Source organism: Pararge aegeria, chromosome 1, assembly GCF_905163445.1.
Source record: "Pararge aegeria chromosome 1, ilParAegt1.1, whole genome shotgun sequence".
In the NCBI taxonomy this organism is placed as follows: Eukaryota; Metazoa; Arthropoda; class Insecta; order Lepidoptera; family Nymphalidae; genus Pararge; species Pararge aegeria.
Genome location: NC_053180.1, coordinates 19,380,117 through 19,402,086, shown reverse-complemented (window position 1 = coordinate 19,402,086; position 21,970 = coordinate 19,380,117). Strand labels below are relative to the sequence as shown.

Here is a 21,970-nt window from a genome sequence, read left to right as displayed (position 1 = left end):
TATCTTTCGCCTAATTCTACGTTGTAGAAAAAAGGTATTTAATACATAAAAGTTTTATTATAACGCATTATCATTTAATAAAGAAATGGACATATTAAACATAATTAAATCTAGAAAGCTAAAAGATTCATTATCGGACAACCAAGTTTCAGTCAACGTAAAATTTGCCATTTTTCTACAATTGAATCAATTAAATCACCGGTATGAGCCCGTAGACATTGCACCTTATAGCTACCTTCAGGGTGTCGGTTTTTTATGAAGGTGTGCGCGCGCATCGTAAAAATTTACTTTCATCATTTTTCCCTAACGCGCCAAAAGAAGTATAACTTCAAAAGAAAAAGGTAATTAACCTAATATAACATAAAATTAACGTATCAGATAATGATCCAGATTTATCGGGACCAAAGCTTAAACATGCTTCGGGAACCAGCTAACCTTATCAACTAAATATAGTTTGAATCAAACTTTACGACTTCCCGTACTTCGTACGTTTCGATGCGCAGAATTCAATATTCGGTATCAGCCAGTCAGCGAGACGCGACGGTGATGTTGTCTGCCTGCGCGAACCTAACTTCCGCGACGACATGTTTGAATCGAACTATACCTTACTTGCAAAAGTTGCTGTCGTATCTAGGTTATGAATAATCTCTTAAGATTTTTCACAATATTCCCAAAAAAAACAACTTATGAATAAGAAACAAACGCACTTAAACCGCACTTCTAAGTCCTGTTGTTTTCCTAAAAGCACTGAAGTGTTCTAGGTATTGGTATATGGTGTCAACGGGCGTGTAGATCTCGTTCATTATACCCAGGAAGTGCTGCGGAGGTTGTACAGGCACCGAGGGCCCCAGCAGACCCTGGAGGAATTCCCGCAGGAGACCCCCCACTGCGTTCGCCATTACGCAAGGTCGATATTCAACCTACAAAGAATTTGTATGTTATAACACCTACACGCATCGATGCTGAATACCATTGACGTCTGCAATCAATTGCTCTTTATAGGCAAAAATGACATTGTACCCATTTGTATAAACTAGTATATCTTGCTTATCAATGCTTTCAATTGAATTTAAGCGTCCCTTACAATTAGGGGTATGGCTTAAATATGACGGTCATTCCCAAAACAGGTTACACCAAAATGTATAAATCTGAATATTTCTTGAAAATGACTGCAAGCAAAAACAATCATGCACGAACGGTATTCTACTTCGACCGCATAGGTGTGATACTGCATGATCGTCCATAAGTAGGTTTAATTAAATACATCAAATGGCAATAAATCGACCTTGCGCTAGTCTATCAATCACACAATCATATACCAATGCTTCCATTGATTCATTGATTTTTATTATAGTAAACACCGCTGCATTTAAACTGCACTTCTAAGTCCGGTTGATTTCCTAAAAGCACTAAAGTGTTCTAGATATTGGTATATTGTGTCTATAGGGGTGTAGACCTCATTCATTCTGCTCAGGAAGTGCTGCGGAGGCTGTACGGGCACAGAGGGTCCTAACAAACCCTGAAGGAATTCACGGAGAAGACCCCATACTGCATTCGCCATAACACAAGGTCGATACTCAACCTACAAAGAATTATAGCGCAACTATAACACTGTCCTTAGTAGTTGTAGCACAAAGTGGTTTGCTAACTTTTAGTTAACAAATCTCTTCTCTTAAAGGTTAATATCACACAGATCAAGCCCAAACAAACATCTAAATATGTTCTCAAAAGCACACGCAGCACAAGCACAGCATTCAATTTTTCCCCTAGTTAACAGTTTGATTCGGTATTGAAGTTCTATTCCTTTTGAAGTATGGAACATACTGAAGTACAATGTAACAAAGTGAGTAAAGTACTACTGTTAAAACTATGAACACATGTTATGAAGATAGCCACCCATATAACCACTTCTTTTGCAATATATAAAAGAGAAAGTGTGTGGGTATGTTCCGTATAGGCTCCTAAACGACTGGACCGATTTCAATGAAACTTTCAGGGAATCTGCGGATTGACCTGGCGAGTAAATCCTGTAAAGTTTAAAAAATTGTTTAAATACAATAAAGCAAAATCTAGCCCGGCCAAGCGGGCCGGGTACGCTAGTAATGTATAATATAGAACTAACCTCAACCAGCACTCCCTTAAAACTCTGGTTCATTGTAACAGAGCCAAGCTTCACACAGAAGTCTCCCAGCTCCAGTCTGGTTCCCTTACTCTCCATCTTAGTCTGCTTCTTGGATGTGTAAATGTTGCTTAGCTTCATCATCAGCAGGTCAAACAAACTGTCTGCTACCACATGGATGTTCTTTGAACCACTCTCTAGTATTGAGAAAACTGATGCAGGTTGTTCCGAGTTGTGTAAGACGTGCACTGTTTTGGTTGGACCTTGACAAAGAAATAACAAGATTCAATTTTAAACTTAACTTTTTTCTTTCTTGATTCCAGTCCTGTTTACCTTGTCAACCTTCAATAGGTGATGGTTTTTATAATTACAGTCAAACCTGGGTAAGTGAGAACTGGATAAGTAAGAAAATTCTATAAGTGAGAGTAATAGCCAGGACCCGTGATTTTAAGCTCCCAAAACCTCTATTAGAAAGAAACAGAAACCTTTGTAAGAGAGAGTCGTTATTCCCTCACGGACCTCTGAAGTGAGACTGCTACTTATCTATACCTCTATAAGCGACAGTTGAGCAAGCAATTTTCGACAAAATTTATGAGTTAGAGAAAAACATTCAAAATAGAAAAACAGAAACCCAAACAAAATTGACGGATTTTTTTAAATGTAAATAAGTTCTAAATAAAATAAAATTACATAGTGCATGAATATGTCTTGTTATTGCTGCGTACCTCTATAAGAGAGAAACGCTACCCATGTACCTGCATTAGCGAGAAACTCGGGTTAGTGAGAAACCTCTATAAGCGAGAATGAGATTGTGCTCCCTTGAACTCTCGCTTATCCAGGTTTGACTGTATTTATTATATAATATAAGTTGGCTTAAACATAGCAGACCAATGAAAGATGGCACTAGAAGAGGATAATGTAATAGGATTTTTTATATCATCTTTTAAAGTAGTGTTATAACTTGTGTATTTGTTAGTTAAGATCAAGAACAGAACTAGTAGGTCTCCAAACTTACCCATTTGAGGAAGCGAGAGGTAGCTCTCACAATCAACTAGAAATTGTCCCTGTTGGGTGGCCCCTAGTGCCAGTAAACGCTTAGTGAGCAAATCAATCACATAAGTTCCCGTTTTATTCTCAGGGACTGGATAATGCTGTAAACTAATACAATACCGTTATAATAAACGTAATAAATTTCTAGAAAAATATTTAAAGACTAAGCTTATTGACGCAGAATGCTTTTGGATTCTACAAGCCGGTTGTAGAGAAACATCATAAGAATTGTGTTATATTGTAAAACGAGTTATATATATTTATTGTATTAAAAAATATATAAACTTACATCGTGACACCCATTTTATAATTAAAATATAGTTAATATCAGTCTTATAATAATCAAAAACAAGATTTGTGCAGGTTAGGTTATATTTGCTGTTTCTCCATTAGATATGTGAATCTGTAATGGATGCAGTAAAATTCATTTTCTTATTTACTACTACTATTACAGCGATTTATCGGTTCTAGTGAGTTTTAAAACAGGTTTTCAAAGAAAATTTAGAAATTCAACAACAAACAACAATCCAAAGGTAATATTTATTTTGACATCACGATTCACGAATCACGAACGATGAAGTGATAACAACCATAGACCAAATAATATATAAAAAAAACAATCAACCAGTTTTAGTTTTAGACAGCTGTCACCACGCTGCAGCTATGTATGAGCCACACTCGCGCGTGAAATAAAGGCACGCGACGACGGACGAACGCGGTGCATGCTCGACGAAGCGCGAAGAATACGTGAATCGACTCCACACTCGTTTAGCGGCCAGTCTGTGGCTTCTTGCGCGATCCTAGAGCGGCATAACAGAAAAACATATTTCTCAAATTCTCATTTTTAAATATTTTGAGAACGTACTAGCTTCTATAGTCACAGACAACGGCGGTCAACCAATGGCAGTACAGGAATTCATCAGTATTATAAAATACACCAATAGTAGGAAATAATTTAAGACGAAGAAAACAGACATTTTCAAATACACCGACATTGCTGGACCAATAGGCAACGGACAGATATTTTTAATTATTGTATGGCAAATTGACAAGTGCGCGGGGTGTCTGCTATTATTCTATACGTATTTTATGGATTCTATTTATTTACGTTCAATTAGACATTATTCGGCTACTAAAACAGATAGACCTATTAAAAGTATCAGCGAAACATTTGTGAAATTACTTGTGAATAGTGTGCGTCATAATTATAACTGATAAAGATATATAGCTAATATAGTATTATCTAACAGTGTTCTCATATATAATTGGATGATCAAAAATGATAGGAGATAACGTGACATTGATTGTGAAGGCACCAAACCAGCAGATCGAGGACCAAAACATAGAGTGCCAGACGTCCTGGACCGTGAAGCAATTAAAGGGACATCTCTCCGTGGTATACCCAAGCAAACCGGTAAATTTCTAGGATCTTTTCTGAGGGAATGGATCCCTCCCGGTTAGCATGGGCATGAGACATTTTTCATCCCGGGGAAAGGGTAAAATGTTATGCTCTCCCACAGTTTATCAACTCTCCGAGCATTGGCTCGCGTATGGAACTAATATCCAAAATGTAATAAGCAGGGGTAAATTCCTATCGCCTATTGCCATGATTTGGCAGGTGGAAACATTAATTTTATCTCTTGTCACATAGTACTAGTCACCACTCAACACTAGTCTAGGGGACATAATTTATTTCTCCTGCCTATGTAGGCTTGCCGTGTTCGACTGACGCAATTTCGTTTGTTCATTACTATCTTAGCTAGGAGTAGGGGTGAAACAAGGATTTGCTTGATGATGAAGCCATGAGAGTACAGGGTTAAATAAAAAATACCAGAAAGCTCTCAGTCTGTAGTTGTTTACATCAAAACTAACATCTTTTACAACATTTTTCTCTTGATAGTTTGTGAAATATTAAATATTCAATATTTTACATAGATAGCCTACTTTGTAATGTAATATCAGCAACAGTGCCCGTACCATAACTCTATTGTACAGTCACTGTCCCAACTGTGCAACATTGTTAAATCACATGTACTGGTGATTTTATCCTAAATTACATAGAACCACAGATAATAACTTTGGAATGTAGTAAACAGATATAACTAACCATTCTCAAAGGTACAAAAGAAACCTTATAAAGTGTGAGCTGTAAAGCTGACTCTAATTATATTGATTAACTAAGGGTTTCAATTCAATTTCTGTTTTCCTTTTTCCAACTTAACTTCAATTCTCTTCCTTCTTGACCAAATAACTGATTCAATACTTGTTTATGGCTTTTATCTGTACCAACTTGGCACAAGGTACTTGTTCAATGTCTTGTGTGTAAAAAAAAGTAATGGTTACCAAGTTTGTAAGAGGACCCCTCTATCTGCCTGCGAAAACCCAGCAATATTGGTTTAGGTGAAATAGAAAAATTACTATTTAATTAATTTAAAAAGTAAATGTTCTGGTTGTGTTATCATTCAATGGGCATAATAATAATAGGAAGCAGTTATTTTTTAGCATAAATAAATACAAAAGAAAAATATCTTTTATGGTAGATGGTTTATATGTGTGATATATACTGCAAAAGTGAAATTACTATTCCAATTTGATTATTGGGTTCCAAACTATTATGTTATAGTTTTTAAACAAAAAAGTAGTTTTTCATGGCTGGATAATTTGCTTACACAATTTTCGCATCTTGCAAAATAAAGAGACTGTCCATCATTGTTTAATTTATTTGTCATTTACTGATACTTCACGCTTAATGTTGATACAGAAAATCCAAGGCTACTTTTGTGCAATTTGTTAATATCTTAAAATGTTTATTAACCCAATAATCAAAATAGTTTCTGAAAAGTAATTATTACGCAAATTTAAATCAAATTTTTATTTGTTTTTGTTTAGTTTTATTGGATGACCAATGACTGTAACCACTAGGCTAAGCTATCACTTTGTCTTGGTCTTCACTTCTTGGTGGAAGCTACTAGTCGCATATAAGCCTGTCATCATCAATATCCCACAACAGTTCACTCGTAGACTATAGACCTGTCCCAATGAGAGGATTTGCCCATAATCACCTAGCTAGGCAGACAGATTGGTGATCTCAGTGGATATTAGTAGTAGCTCAGGGGATGCTGCTGTCCATTCTCAGTTATTTTCCCTTTGTCGCCTAGTATGGATCCCGTGGGAACAGGTGGGGTGGTGATACTGTATATATATAATCTGTCCTCACCACACGGCATGACATTCACATCAAAGCAGACCAATAAGTAAAGATATTGCAAGATCCCGAATTCACCAAACTCGAAAATCAAAACTGCGATTACAGGCCTATGCCAACGTGTTCACACGGCATAAAGACTAAAAACTGCCCAAATGCGAGTTGTACTCGCGCACGAGGGTTCCGTATAATTATTTACAAAAACTGCAAAAAAAATATGTCTGTTGTATGTGAGCCCCTCTTAAATATTTATTTTGTTCTGTTTTTTTCGTTGCGGCAACAGAAAAGATCATCAAAGCAAAGCATCTCTGAAAATTTCAAACGTCTTAACTGTCACGGTTTGATGAGAAACAGCCTGGTCAGTCCGGCAGAGGCGCAGCAAATATATTTTGGAGAGTATGCTCAAGAACTGTATGATCTAGTTCCCCACTCACCTTTTTACCATCGAACCGCGAGGCACCGTAAAGATCTGCATCCCTACGTGGTTGATATACCACGGACGCGTACGAAGCGCTTTGCTTCTTCTGATTTGGAATGCCCTTCCAGCTTCCATTTTCCCCAGTACCTTCAAATCAAGAGGGAATAGGCAATTTAAGCAAGCGCGCACCGCCTTAGGCTGCATAATCACTTCGCATGAGGTGTGATTGCAGTCAAGCGCAAGTTGGTGCGGAACCCTAAAACTTAGGCTAATTTTTGAAGTCTCATGCACTATATTTTAAGTTACCGCATTCAAATGGGCTTAGAGATGTCCAGGAATATAGAACTAATAAAAACTAATCTCACGCCAAACGCATGTAGTTATACAGTTTAAACAGTTTAAAATTGTAAGTTTTGAATAAAAAATCTAAAATATCACCTAAACTATTAATGGTAAAATCAGGTAATGATAACTTTGCCCGTAAAACAAAAAACGCAAAATTTGCAATAAATTACATTTAGTTCATGTATCTCATTGAATATTAAAATGTCAATAACAACATCTGTATAAATATGCTGGTACCGTTATCAGCGTGTTATTCGTACTTAAAAATCAAAAGTTATTTAATGTTCATTATCACCAGCCTAGTTAATGTTTATTGGGTACAAGCCGACGTCTCTTGAATGAGAGTAAAACAGGGCATTAACTAAGTAAACAGGCTGAGAAACTTCAATTGTTATTTGATAATGACTTAGAGGATACTAATAATAGCTCAGATTTTGTTATTTGTTGCCTTTTTGCTTCCTAGTAGGATATTCCAGGTGTTAGATTTATTTATTATTATTAAACTCTTTATTTGTATACCACAACATTAACATATTTAAAATATAACAAAAACAGAAACATATCGAAAGAAGTAGTAATACAAAAGGCGGCCTTATCGCTTAATAGCGATCTCTGCCAGGCAACCTTAGAATTAGAAAAAAAAAAAAAAAAAAGAAGAGGAGAATAGACTGCTGGTGGTACAATTAATATTAAAATACATACATGCGAATAACTACATGCTAATACATAAACTAGTGTACACAAAAAGATAAAAATTAAATAGTATAATTAATAAATACAAATAATATATATAATTAATAAATAAAAATAATATTTAATAAATAGATGAACTAAATAAATAAATATATTACAACAATCACCAACTAGCCCCAAAGTAAGCGTAGCTTGTGTTATGGGTAACATAACTGATGAATAATTTTACGAATAATATACATAAATACTTATAATATATAGATAAACACCCAGACATTGAAAAACATTCATGTCATCACCCAAACATTGTCCAATTGGGAGAATCGAACCCACAGCCTTGGACTCAGAAAGCAGGGTCGCTGCCCACTGCGCCAATGGGCCGTCCAAAGTAATTATAACTGTATCTTGATATGATGACAGAAAAGACCTCCTTTGCTTACTTATGTTTTTAAAAAAATATTATTGTATCTCATTTGTGTTTGTGATGAATTTCTGTGCAATAGTGTTCATCTATCAATCTATATTTTGTGTTAATAATTCTTATTTTATTAATTTCAAGAAATTATTAAAATTATATTTGATTCACAGTCAATCTTCATGACATATAGACAATCTTCATGACTTCATGACATATGAGTGCATTTTCGATGCAACACAGTCTTGTATGTGACATGGACGATGCAAAGACATATCTTAGTTGTTATCACGACACGGCTTTCTCCGATGGGTCACTTCGGAACCCGGACAATCGGCTCGAGCTATTGCCTTTTGTTTGTTAAGCCGAAAAACTGGTCTTCTACGGATCCTTTCATATCTGATTTATTAATTACATAGACATATTCCCTGGGATACGACACGCTAAATCTATAAATTAAGTTCTAAATACTAAATTAAATAGTAACATGTTTACTTTTAGGAGTAGCAGAGGTTTATAGTGACAGAGCAAGTCCGGGAAAGTAATAACGTTATGCTTATTTCTGCCGTCAAGCAGCATTGCTGTGCGGCCAGGTGCCGGTGTAGTTTCAGACACGTGAAGCTTAACACCTACGCCTCAGGCTAAAGGGCACAGGGAGGCATTGGTGGGACGTGCTCCTTACATGACTTGCGAACTGGTCCGTCAATTATTACTAAAAAAACTAATAGTTACCTACAAAGAACTATAAAATTGCTATCGTAGGGTGTTATAGTTGGATGAAAACTGATTAATTAATTAGTTCGTACCATTGTTATTTCATGCCTAGAACACTCAGAACTATAACCGCTGATATGGAATTGTTGAAATAAATCGCATACAGCCGTAAAATGTATTGTTAAATTTAATGAACCTCCGCGTTACACAACTGGAAACAGGTAATATTGTAGAGGTCATGTGATGAGGAAATATATAAAAAATACTTGACAAATAAATATTTACAATAGTAATTGCTTTGTCTTCTAATTTTGTAGGAACATCATCAAAATGAAACAAAATAACAACAATAATTTTTATGGGGTTTAGGTTAAATTATATTATCCTAGGTATACAACGTGTAAATGAAAACCGAATTCATACTTCGGAGGCTTTAGAGGTTCATTATTCACTGTCCTTGAAACTTATCTGTGTAACCGAAACGCTAATAGTCGTAGTAAGCCATTGCCTTAGTTTTTACTGAAATAAATCAGATAAAGCCCTGACATCACATGCAAAAGTAAAAGGTACGCGTCGCGTAGCGTAGGTACAATACACGTGTCGGTCTTTTTCCTTCAATAGGGATGTCATAAGTAAGCGCTAAGAATATTTGAATTAGTTTGTAGGGAAAAATAAATACGCGTCTTTTGATTTAATATTTTTACAGGGCGATTCCTTATGAAATATACTTATGCACCCTTGAACAGTATATCGTAATTCCGTTACACGTTGTATATGTGAGAGAGATCATAACATGCCTACTGATTAAACTTGACTCGTCGTCACACGTGTTACATCAATCTAGAACACTCGGAACTATAATTTAGTACCATCCGTTCGTAAACCGATTGGGGTCTTCAACGTTTAGATCAAAGGTCACCCAGCTAGGTAGCAGTCATGTCATAAAATAATTTCTTATATATTTATTCTTCATTTGATTGGGTTGGAGAACAAAAAGTGACGGTAGTAATTTTTAAATCATTTTTCATTGATAATTGATTAAATATTATTTTACATATAAATAAATATACAAAATAAAGGTAAAGGGGAAAATTAATGTTTCATTGTTAATTATTTGGGCATGAACAGTTGAACCAAATTGTTGCCGTTATCCCACGATAAGGGCAAGAATTTGATTCAGCGGATTCAACAGTTTGGTTTTATGTAGAGTCCGCACAATATTTTTCTTCCAAGAAAAACTTCTTTCGTTATGTGGTTTTCACATATTTTTTATAAGCAACCACCGATCATGATCCTTATTACCGTACACATAAGTTACTTTTTAGCACGTAAAAACACCTCTGTACCGCGGGGAAACAGAAGTACGAAATCGAAAAAGAGTGTTCTTTGAAAATTTCCTTGTACTTGCAAAAACAAATACCTTGATAAAATTAATTTTGATCGTTCCAGAAAGAAGATGAACAGAAAATAATATACTCCGGACAACTTTTAGACGACAAAACAATACTCAAGGATGTTCTGAGGGACTACGATAATCAGATCGCGCATACTATGCACCTAGTTTGCTCCAACAAGAAGATGATGGAACAAAAGCAAGAACTACCTAAAACTGACGGCTTACGCCAAAGACACGTCACTGAGAACGTCCCACCTCCAGCGGAAACGCCGACGTCACGGCCAGAGACGAGGCAAAATGACCAGAACCACACAGTTGAAATGCAGAATTACCTTAATTCATACTTGAATAACTACGGGAGGGTACCCCCATATCCAAACTACAATCTTGGAGAGGCGTACCTTCCAGTACCAAATGACCCAGCTTCCATGGCAAATCACGTGCTTATGGTGCAGCAGGCATATATCCAGTATATGCAACAGTATAATAATATGTAAGTAACGTTTCGATTACATTTAAATATTTTCACATACCGTAACGTTGACGTTGAATGTTGATACAAAGTTCACACATTCGCCGATAAGATTACTTCATTATTTCATACATAATATTCATAATACATTCTTGTGAATGTTATGTTAAGGCACTTAAATGTTCTAGAAAAATGCCATCTGCTGACGAACATAATAGTCTTATGTTTATTTAACATTGAACATATGAACACCTACTCGAATTCGACCTGCTTTTGTAAAACTCCTCTCCTCAGGTCATCGTTTTCGATTTTTTATTTTTCACTCGACTGTACCTAATTATTACTGTTTTAAACCAAGGATAAGATTCCATTTGCATTTCTATAGTAGGTACTCAAACGACTTGATAGCGTATATCTCGGAAGCGTCATGTTTATGTGTTTTTGTCTCAAGGAATACTTATTTTTGCACTTGGTGTTATTATGTTATCTTAAGTATACTATAACCACAGTTATACTTTTATTTTTAAATAGGATACTAATCTGACAGGCATTTAGAGCAGTTGTCTTAGTGTAACCGAAAAAAAGGTTTCTTTAATTAAAAAAGTGATGGTCTTTTTTTGTGCCTATCTGCCTAACTCGCTAGTTAAGGCAACTAAGCTAGGTTAAGGCGTGGGCGCCGTGACCAATATATAAAGTTGTGAGTGTGCCTTTAGTTTTAACATTTTGGGAACCCCTTCATTATCCTGCTTTCTTAATAATATTATAAATGCGAAAGTTTGTAAGGCTGGATGGATGGGTGAATGTTTGTTACTCTTCACGTAAAAACTACTCGACCAATTTGACTGAATTTTGGAACGATTAGTTTTTATATAACGTAATCCCTAACGATTAGTTTTTATAAAAAGTAGCCTTAGTTTTTATAAAACGTAATCCCTAACGTTATAAAATCCTATTATAACGTTAAGGATTACTTAAATGATAAAAAAGCTTGGAGTGAATTGCTATAACATATAAATTTACTGTGAGATGGCAATAACAAAAAAAAAAAATTACCCGGCTAAGTTTGTTGTGAGCTCTTCTTAGACCAGGGCGCGTTTCGAACCCTCGTAGCTTTTGTTTAAGTTGGCGAACGAAGTTATCACCTTCCCCTAACAATTATGTTAACATATACATATGTATGAACGCTTCATAAGTGCATGTGATAGGCCTACATGACTAAAGAAATTTCTTCTTTGTTTTGGTTTATTGGTTCTGCGCGCTGAGCGATTGAACCAATTGTCAAGTGCTTATTCTGTGGTCAAGTGTTACTCTTATTTATACATTTTGTTTTTTAAACGAGGAAACTTTTTACATTGAAAGATTTTTATAAAACGAAACGTAATTTTGATAATAAAGAAATTTTGAATTTGCCCTGGATTAACACACAGGCTGCTTTTTATCCCGGGAAAATGTACCGTTACCGCAGGAAGCATGCAAAAACAGAACAGCGGGTGGAATAATAGAGTAACCTCAAACGCAGGCGCCAGACCCTGGCGGAGACGCAGCCGACCCCGCCCCCCGCGGCGGCGCCCCCGCCCCCGGCCGCCGCGCCCGAGGCCGAGCCGGAGGACGGGCCGGCGCACGACTGGCTCGACATCCTGTACTTGGCCTCCCGCTGCGGCATACTGCTGTCGCTGTTCTGGCTCTACGGCAGCCCGGCGCGCCTGCTGCTCGTCGTGCTGCTAGCCGCGGCCGGCTACTTGTGAGCACACGCTTGTTTATACTACACTTTTACAGCACTTCGACCGATTGCCGCCCGCTGCATGACATAGGCCTATAGACTAGCGCTTGAATCGCACCCGCAATATACCCAACCCTCGTAGCTTTAGGTTTAAGTTGGCGAACGAAGTTATCACAATTATTATTACCCCTTACAATTATGAAAACATATGAAAACTACACTATAGTTACCCGTGAAAAATGTATAGTAATAATTAATAATGTCTTTGCACTCGGAATTGTTCTTAATGTTCAAAATTGTAACCGACTCGAAAAAATACTGACTCATTACCAGCAACTGAACTAAAACGAACATTGTCAAATGTCACTTATTATGATCATTGTCTTGTCACTATTGTCAGTATGATGCCATCTAGCGTCGAGTGTGATGAACGGCGTGAACATGCCGCCCGCCAAGAACTCTGTTCTTTAAGATAAAACACCTTCAGTTGGCAACGAGACCAACTTTGTTAGTGGTTTCAGTTTAGATGTCTTTGTTCTTATTGTCGCCACGCGGACAATGTCATCCTGTCCAGGGTGTAGTTGCACTATCCTTGCCATTGGCCACTTAGCTGGTGGCGTGTCCTACTCTTTAATTATAACAAGATTTCCTGGCTTGGGTGGATCGCTCTTTGTGTAACATTTGTGACGCTGTTGAAGAGTGTGTAAATATTCTGCAGACCAACGTTTCCAGAAGTGCTATGTCATTCTTTGTACCAGGTGCGATTTGTGACGACAATGTACTCATTTGTTCGAAAGTTAAGGTTGAACTTCCAATTATTTTGGCCAAATGTGTTTTGACAGATTTAATACCTGCCTCCCAAAGACCTCCAAAGTTTGGAGCCCGAGGTGGAAAAAATGCCAAGAAGTTCCATCATTGGCTAACAATTCTGCAACTTCTCGACCGAAATCACTCTTGGCTTGATTCAGCATGAGTCTACTAGCTCTCTGGCAGCTCCTACAAAGTTTCACCGTTGTCGCTCCAGATTTCAGCGCACTTTCCCCGTCGAGACATGAATCTTCTGAAAGCTGACAGGAAACCTGAAGACGTCAAGTCACTCACCGCTTCTAAATGAAATGCTTTTGTCTTCATGCATATGAAAAAGCAAATATAGCCTTTTTACGGCCTATGTTCTCTTCCTTTAGACGTCCGAATTTGGATTCGACCTGCATAATCGACCCCAGAGCATTTAAAGGGTCGTCCTGGGTTGACTCGCACCTCAGGTAAGTTTCCCATCTGAGGTGAGGATTCCCAGATGAGTTGTGTCGAATGCAAGTGATACATTGGCGAACACATTTCTTCACCAATTGTTTTAACCCCACAATCCAATACCGTGATCTCAAATAGTTCATCATCATAGCATATCCTCCATGCAGAGTTGGGCAAAATGTATTCGAATGACGAATAACGAATGAATAATTTGTTACGTTCTTTATTCATGAATAATAAATAATTTCATTTATTCGAAGAAAAATCATTCGAATAACGAATAAATAATTTCATTCGTTATTCGATTAATGAATAAAAATAAAACAAGGAATAATTTGTTAAAATCAAATATGTGTTTGCTTTCAATTAGCAGGTATTTACAGCTTTATGATTCTTACGTCCTTATATTAGTTCATCACTACTCTTTCTCCTAACATATTGTCAGTGTCTGCTTGACTTTCGCAAATTTATCATTGTGGCGTCAGAAAAAACGCGTTCTACCGATGCGGATATTGGTGTGTTATATTTACAGAATATTGTTTTTTTTTCGTGATAACGATCTAGAACTTCAAAAGTTCGATCTTCTTCAGCAAAATATTGAGATACTATTACATCGGCTCTGGTTTTCGGTGTTTGCCTTTGTAAGTCAGCTTCGCTTCCTGAGTCTGATTCGAAGTCAAAAAACGAGTTTTCTGGTAAAACGAACACTGCCAATAGCATCTGTCAGATATCATATGTCAAATGTCACTTATTATGATCATTGTTTTGTCACTATAGTCCGTATGACGCCATCTAGCGTCGAGTGTGATGAACGGCGTGAACAACATATATGTATGAACATGTTCATAAAGTGCCTGTGACAGGCCTATATGAATAAAGAAAATTTGAATTTGAAAAAGTTATGATGCGGCGCTTGCTTGCTTGCTAAGATGGAGCGCGCTTGTCTAGGATATTCACTCTTGATTTAAAGGTACACAAATTATAGGTAGCGGACGGCAGCCGGAAAGGCGTTCCAGATCTTTGCGGTGCGAATTAGGAACTAGGAAGCAAAACGCTTTGTACGAGTCCAAGGGACATCAACGGTGCAGATCTTTACGATGCTATGCAGTTCCAAACTACGAGATTCTGAGTCGCTTGTTTCCAACGGCTCCCCCCGACTGGTTTGACGTATGTCCACCTGGTTGGGGGTCGACACCTTGGGACCCTAACGTCCATCGGTTCGTCGAGCTATGTGCCCCGCCCATTGCCACTTCAGCTTCGCGACTCATTCTGTTCATATATTTTTTTTAAATTCCACTACACGTTAGCCCTTGACTGCAATCACAGCTTATGGTAAGCGATTATAAAGTCTAATGTGGTGACGGGCTAACCTTTTAGGTTAGGTAAGGGGTATGACAGTTTTACAACGTGTAGCCGAATTACGAGATACTATTGAATAAGTTCGGGTGCATAAGTATATTTCATAAGAAAACGCTGTAAATGTATTAAATCAAAAGAAGATCATTTTTTTTCTATACAAACTAATTCAAAACAGTCAAAGTGTTTACTTATGAAAACTCTACTGAAGATAAAAGGCCAACACGCGCACAGTCCTTAGCTACGCGACGCGTACCTAATAAAGTGACAATAGTCACTTGATTTTAATTTTGCTAGTGTTGTTAGGGCTGTATCTGATGTCTTTAAGTAAAAAGTCAGTGGTTTACTAAAAAAACTATTAGCGTTACGGTGTAACGTTAGTCAGTAGATAACGTACTAGAGGTACGTTATCTACTGTCTCTAAAGTAATATTTCTATGTATAATCGGATTCTACGCGATATTATACCGTAACGCTAAAACGCTTAGCGGTGGGTATTTGTCGGTAAGGTGGTAACTAGCCACGACATCACCAGAAAAAAAAATTACTTGTAGGTATTGCCATTTCTACCATTTTCCTGCACTATGCGTACTCTGTTTAAAAACTGCTCTGCCACTGCTAACGGGTTAGCTGGCTAGCATCTACGACTGTATCATCACTTACCCGGTGAGATTGCAGTAAAGTAACTTGTACTCAAAATGTCAATAGGTTCGTTAAGACTCTTTCATAATAAAACAATTCCTTCACAGACACCAGATCGGTTTCTTCCGCGACCTGCACTTGAACCCGAGGAACAACCAACCGAACCAACCGAACCAGCCAAACCAGCCGGGTCGCAACCAGCAACCCCAGAATAACGAGAACCAGAACCGCGAACCAACCGCTCGTCCCAACAACGAACCGCCAAATAACGCTCAAGGCAACCAGCAATCGTTACTCGCTGTCACCTGGATGATATTCACGACGTTCTTTTCTTCGTTAGTACCCGAAGCCAATAACTGAATTCCTTTATTATAAGTGTGAGTTAGACCAGGTTAGTATTTTACTAAGAGGCTCATAATAGGCTTGTAGATAAAATAGTGATGTGTTCGATATTTAAAAAAAATTACGATATCTTTTTCGCGATTTTTATATATCCCGTAAAAAATCTAAGTATCCAAAACTATACCACCAGTGACACCATTATTGCCACTTACATAAATCACTGGAATTCCGAGTCATAGACAGTTTATATTGTCTATGAATTTGCTTACCGATATCTATATTCTTTTGTATAAAGTATTGAAATCGATTCCAGTATTTAATACGATATAATATATCAACTATCACTATTGGCTCTTGTTGCATGTCTAGCTCAAAAAGCGGCTATAAAAAATGCCGCATCTCTCGCATAAAACGGCGACATGACAGCTACAGACTTGCGCCTGAAACCGTTAAAAAAAATTGCTCATTGATTCCATTTGTAAAAAGACGTTTTCTTGGTTTTTTTCAATAACGAAATGTTCATAGTTTCGATAAGAGACTGTTAACATATAGTATTTTTTATGTGCATGCATCTCAAACTGTAGAGTATTTTAATAAGAAGCTCATAAAACATCTTATAAAAATCGGCTATAAAAATTGTTCATTCACTAAGTCACAAGTCTATAAAATATAGTCTAATAAGAGAAAATCCTAAAGTTTAGGGGACTCGTAAACTTACACTTGACAGTTTAAAAAAAATTAAAATAAAAAATAAATACAAACACAACACACCACACCTTGTGGCAAGAACCATAGACAAGCGAGATTATAATATCTAAGTTCGTAAAATCGATTGGTGAAAGGTAGATGTATCCCTAGGAATCTTCTTTGCATTCTTTGAATAGGCGTTACTTAGGCATTACCTTGCCCGTCGTTAGTGAAAACGGATTGTAATGTCCGATTTTTATTATACGTCAAAAAAAATTTAAAAGTGTTAGAATGCACTTTGCTTGCTTTAATATTGGGTCTCTAAATTGCCTGAAATCTTTATAAATAGGATTTATGGGCAGCCATTGATTTTGGTGTCACCTTTAGTGCGTGCTCATTTATAACTAGACAGCTACTATTTCTATCCACGCATGCATAATCTCACCACGTTCAAGTATGAGATTGCTCATCTCTCGGTATCGATGGTTTTCATTTCTAAAGTTACGTAATGTGGGCATAAATGTTTCCCTTGTAAAATATTACCAGTTTATAAAAATCCAGTGTTTATGGAATATTTTAATGTAGCGACACTGTAAATATTAACACTATATTAAAAATATATTTAAAAAAGTAAAAAATGATGTTCACTTATATATAAAAGATGTGCAAAAAGATTCTGAACGCTCAAACATTGTAATAGGCTTTTTGAGTCACAGATAATCGTTTTAAAAAAAAAAATAACAAATTGCACTGTGATGAGTCAACTTAGTTTTATATAGCCTGTGAACTTTCAACGTAAGGTTTATTATCTAGTGAATTATAATATTAATGTTCGAAATTTACATATTGATTTTGTTTTGGTATGGTTGGTGAAGTGGTAAAAAAAAAATTAGAACTTTTTAATCTATTGTTATATAATACGTTTTTGGTAAACAAGAAAAAATACAGCTTGTTTGTCGCTTGTGGACTCGATATAATTCGTGTATAATGGGTAAACACGAAAAAAAACAGAAAATAGAATTTTTTTTTCCTGTTTTCGTATTTCGAAACATATCTAACAAGTTGCTCTGAAGCGAGACACCAAGGTATTTGCTTATCGAAACTCAGTAACGTCAAAGTAAATTGAACCTAATGTGCCAGTTTCAAAGTCGGAAAATGTGCCAGTTTCATGCTGTTCGTACTACAGATTTTTATTGTTCAAACGTTCCACAAGGAGCGCTGTCAAGTTTTAGCGAAATTAAGCTTTAAAACGATGAATTACGGATTAGTTTACTCTGACGTCGCAGTTTCGATAGTCGAAATGACTATTGCAAGTGTGCATACCCATAGGGTATATGGTGAATTAAAAAAATGCTGTGGCGCTAATTCTATTGTACAAAAATTGAAGTATAAAAATAGTGCTGTCCTTTTCCATAATAAAAGAGATGTCATTATTTTTAGACTTGTCAATAAGGTTTTGTTTAAACATTTATGTACAACGAAATTAGCACTGTTATAGTTTGAGATATCCAACAACTTAGTACTATTAACGCTGGAATTCATAGTCGAGCATCGAACAGTCCTCCAAAGTCTGACATTCAACATTAACCAGGGTTAAATGTACTTTTTCAACATTATTGATATTATATAATAATAAAGTCAAAAGTCAAAGTCAAAAATATCTTTATTCAAGTAGGCTTATAGGTGGCACTTTTGAGGCTTACATTACATGAGAATTACACGGTAGGGAGATGATGGCGATAACCATATTCGTAAACTAAAAACTAAAGCCACGAGGGTTTCAAACGCGTCTTGGTCTAAGAAGAAGCCCACAACAAAATTAGCCGGGTGTTTATTTTTGTTATCACCATCTCACATTGTCATTAAAAATTATTAGAAATCAACCTGGTTAGAGCAATAATTATATATATTTTTTACAAACGAATTTGGTGATACCAAGTCGTTTTACAATTGACACTCATTTTCGCAATTCGACCAGCCAGCTGACTATGAATTCCAGTGTTAAACATAAAACACATGCAATCGTCAATATTTCCGGAAATGTTATCAGCATCTGTATTCAATCCACCAGTGACAGATTAGCCAGTTACAAATGTATGTACTGATGTTACACCAAATATTAATTGTAATATAATTATTTATTTAGTGAGTAGTTATATGTTAGCTTTACGGTTTTAATGATATAAACTTGAGATGGGTTCCGACTGAGAGAGTGATTATGACTAAGGAAAGTCTAAGGAACTATTTCTGCCGCCAAGCGGCATTAACAACAATGCTGTGTTCCGGTCTGAAGGGTGTGGTTGCCTGAGTTATTACAGGCTCATGAGGCTTAACACCTACGCCCCAGGTAGATGGACACAGAGAATCACCTTGGGATACCAGGGCTCGAAACCGGTATAAATTTACCGGTTTTTTACGTGACAACGTCTTATAATTCGATGGAGCCGGCTGCGCGCACGAAAGAACATGACGTATGCGGCGTTACCTCACTCTGAGGCATTCCATTCAAGGCTTGAAGTGCAAGCGAGAGCGCGGAACGAGCGACAAAGAGGCACTCCGGCCTCCGCGTTCGACATCTGTCTCTCTCCTACTTGAGTGAGCGATGCGTCCGCGTGGACAGCTTCTATACAATAATGCATTTACATGTTTTCGGCAAGGATGAAGTGCAGTGAAAAGTGAATGTGGTGTCAATTGTTTATAGCAACGATAATATCTATCAAACAAATAAAATTAAAATTTTCTTTTGAAAATTCCATTCCATCAGTATTTTCTTACGACGTTGTCACGTTCAACTATCGTCAGTAAGCCGACTTTACAGACAATCAATTTTTTTTTTGTTAATAATTGGTTTATTTTAATGTTCTGCGTTTTACCGGTTAAATAGGTTAAATGTTTGAACGAACCGAAATGTTATAGGTTACCATTCTAATCGAGCGAACGATTTCGTAACGTTTAGTAAACTTAAATTAACCGGTTTTTTTTTCGATTTCAGAGCCCTGGTTAATACTTAAAAAAAAAAACTTACCAAATGGGCTCAGTTCATAACACGGCAAAGTTTTTCACCTCTCAGTCGGGATGCGGCCTAACAGGCAATTAACACCGGTGTCGGCGGCTTTTCAATCTATCTAGAAATTATTGCTGTCCGCCTCATATGTTTACTAACAGTGTATGTACAGTGATATTTCCTCTTGTAAATATTTTATTGGTTGTTACGCTTTTATCAATTATATTATAACGGTATAACGGGCGATACAAAATATAGAAGGAAGCTACATTTCGAAACTTAATCTCGACTGTTGGTAAATATAAAAGATATTTCATCAATTAATATTTTAAGTTTTTTAACCGTACGATTCGATCGATTTCCTATTCGTTAAATCGGCAAAATAGGTGCAACAATACTGCGGTGCAGTCATTATTCGTACCCAAAGTGTACCTTCAATGACGATCTGTACTGCAAAGTTAAACTAAGAAATAAAACGGCTTAACTCAAGCTCTTGCGTGATTTAGTCGGGAGTACGGCCACCCAGTAAAACCGAATGATTTCGTAATTCTGATTACCGCTCACGATAGTTTTATTTCTTTATACTATTTTTTATTTTTATTATTAAGATTTTTTTTTGCTGTTTGGCGCCATAAAAATTTCATGCATTTTGTAATATTACTTAGGTGTTAATTTCATAGATAATAGTTGCTGGTCCTAATGTGGTTGTACACCAATCCGAAAGTAAACTATCAGAAGCGACTAACTTCAACATCTTTGCCTCTATGTTGCCTGTATACTTCATATACTTTAAGAGCTCCCATATATTGGCCGATTGGCGCAGTTTGCAGCGACCCTGCTTTCTGAGTCCATGGCCGTGGGTTCGATTCCCACAACTGGACAATGTTTGTGTGATGAGCATGAATGTTATTCTAAGTATTTATGTATTTTATTCATAATAATATTCATTAGTCATCTTAGTACCCATAACACAAGCTACGCTTACTTTGGGGCTAGATGGCGATGTGTGTATTGTCGTAGTATATTTATTTATATATTTATGTCTATCGCGGCTTTCTTGAAGAAGATACTTGCGTATGCCAACACTCCGATTAGCTCAGATGAAGGAATTACTATAGTAGCTAGAATATGCGTACTTTCTTCTCTTTCAAATCTAGCTGTCAGTTATGTGTAATTTAGGATTTGTGTACAACCGACTTGGCGCTATATGTAGGTTACGTGCTGGATCATGGATGTAAATCAAATTCATACTGTGATACGTTTTCGATTGTTTAAATTCGCATGATTAAATTATTAATATTGGAACACGCGTGTTATTATAAATTAATAATTTATTGAATCCCAGCCTCTAATAACCTCTTACTTTTTAAGTAATGTGCGTTTTTAGCAATTAAAATGTCACTTGCTTCAACAGTGAAGGAAAACATCGTGAGGAAACCTGCATGCCTGAGCGTTGTCCGTTAGGTTCTCAAAGGAGTCCACCAATCCGAACTGGACCATTTTGGTGGACTACGACTTAACCCCTTCTCATTGTGGGAGGAGATTATAGGGGAGAGGGGATTATATTGGGCACAACACGTATGTGGTGGGAATGGAAATTGCTATGTAGCGATATTTTCGGGACAACTGCTGGCCTACATTGAGGCATTTTCAATGGTCGATAACTTGGGATTACCCGTAAGTGGCGGGTTAAAGAACACTGATACCAACAATTTTTATTTGCCCGACATTATAAAGCAACCAATGAAAATCTACGGTTTAGAAAGGCTACGGTGGTAAGAAATACGTGTCTGCAGACCTAAAAGGAACAACCGGAAATTATGCAGTGATTGTGACTAGGAGGTATCTAAGATATGATGGTAAAGTATGTGTTAGGCCTATTACATAAATGAATTTAAGTAGCTTGTGTGCCAACCCAATACAAAAAATAATGAAATAGAACCGCAATCACAGGAAAATCACAGGAAGTTTCGCAGTTACACACGTTAGGAAAGCAGAAAAAACCCAAAGAGGATTTATCCAAAGAAGCCTTAAATTTCAATAAATAAAATTAAATTTAAAATATGTAATTTTAACTTTTGCTTTAATATAAAATTTTGGATGTCACATAAATTAAAAGTAAGCAAACATTTACATAAAATTGCA

The 21,970-nt window shown here is 36.6% G+C and overlaps 2 protein-coding genes across 3 annotated transcripts; one reads left to right on the top strand and one right to left on the bottom strand.

The window, feature by feature from the left end:
* Positions 1–89: 89 nt before the first annotated feature.
* On the bottom strand, positions 90–3,760 carry LOC120637557 (mediator of RNA polymerase II transcription subunit 20). 2 transcript variants are annotated; one of them, XM_039909395.1, is made up of 5 exons: positions 3,459–3,760; positions 3,135–3,277; positions 2,123–2,382; positions 1,457–1,582; positions 90–920 (listed from the first exon to the last, which is right to left on the bottom strand). In XM_039909395.1, exons 1-5 carry the CDS (start codon positions 3,470–3,472, stop codon positions 708–710), a joined length of 756 nt encoding a protein of 251 aa, XP_039765329.1. In that variant the 5' UTR covers positions 3,473–3,760; the 3' UTR covers positions 90–707. The 2 variants fall into 2 exon arrangements, with proteins under 2 accessions (XP_039765329.1, XP_039765334.1); XM_039909400.1 differs by lacking the exon at positions 1,457–1,582 and having other exon boundaries at positions 3,459–3,758.
* Positions 3,761–3,926: 166 nt separating this feature from the next.
* On the top strand, positions 3,927–17,245 carry LOC120637552 (homocysteine-responsive endoplasmic reticulum-resident ubiquitin-like domain member 2 protein). The gene is made up of 4 exons (XM_039909380.1): positions 3,927–4,583; positions 10,409–10,848; positions 12,347–12,568; positions 15,900–17,245. The coding sequence occupies exons 1-4, from the start codon at positions 4,449–4,451 to the stop codon at positions 16,150–16,152; spliced, it is 1,050 nt and encodes a 349-aa protein (XP_039765314.1). The 5' UTR covers positions 3,927–4,448; the 3' UTR covers positions 16,153–17,245.
* The last annotated feature ends 4,725 nt before the right edge of the window (positions 17,246–21,970 follow it).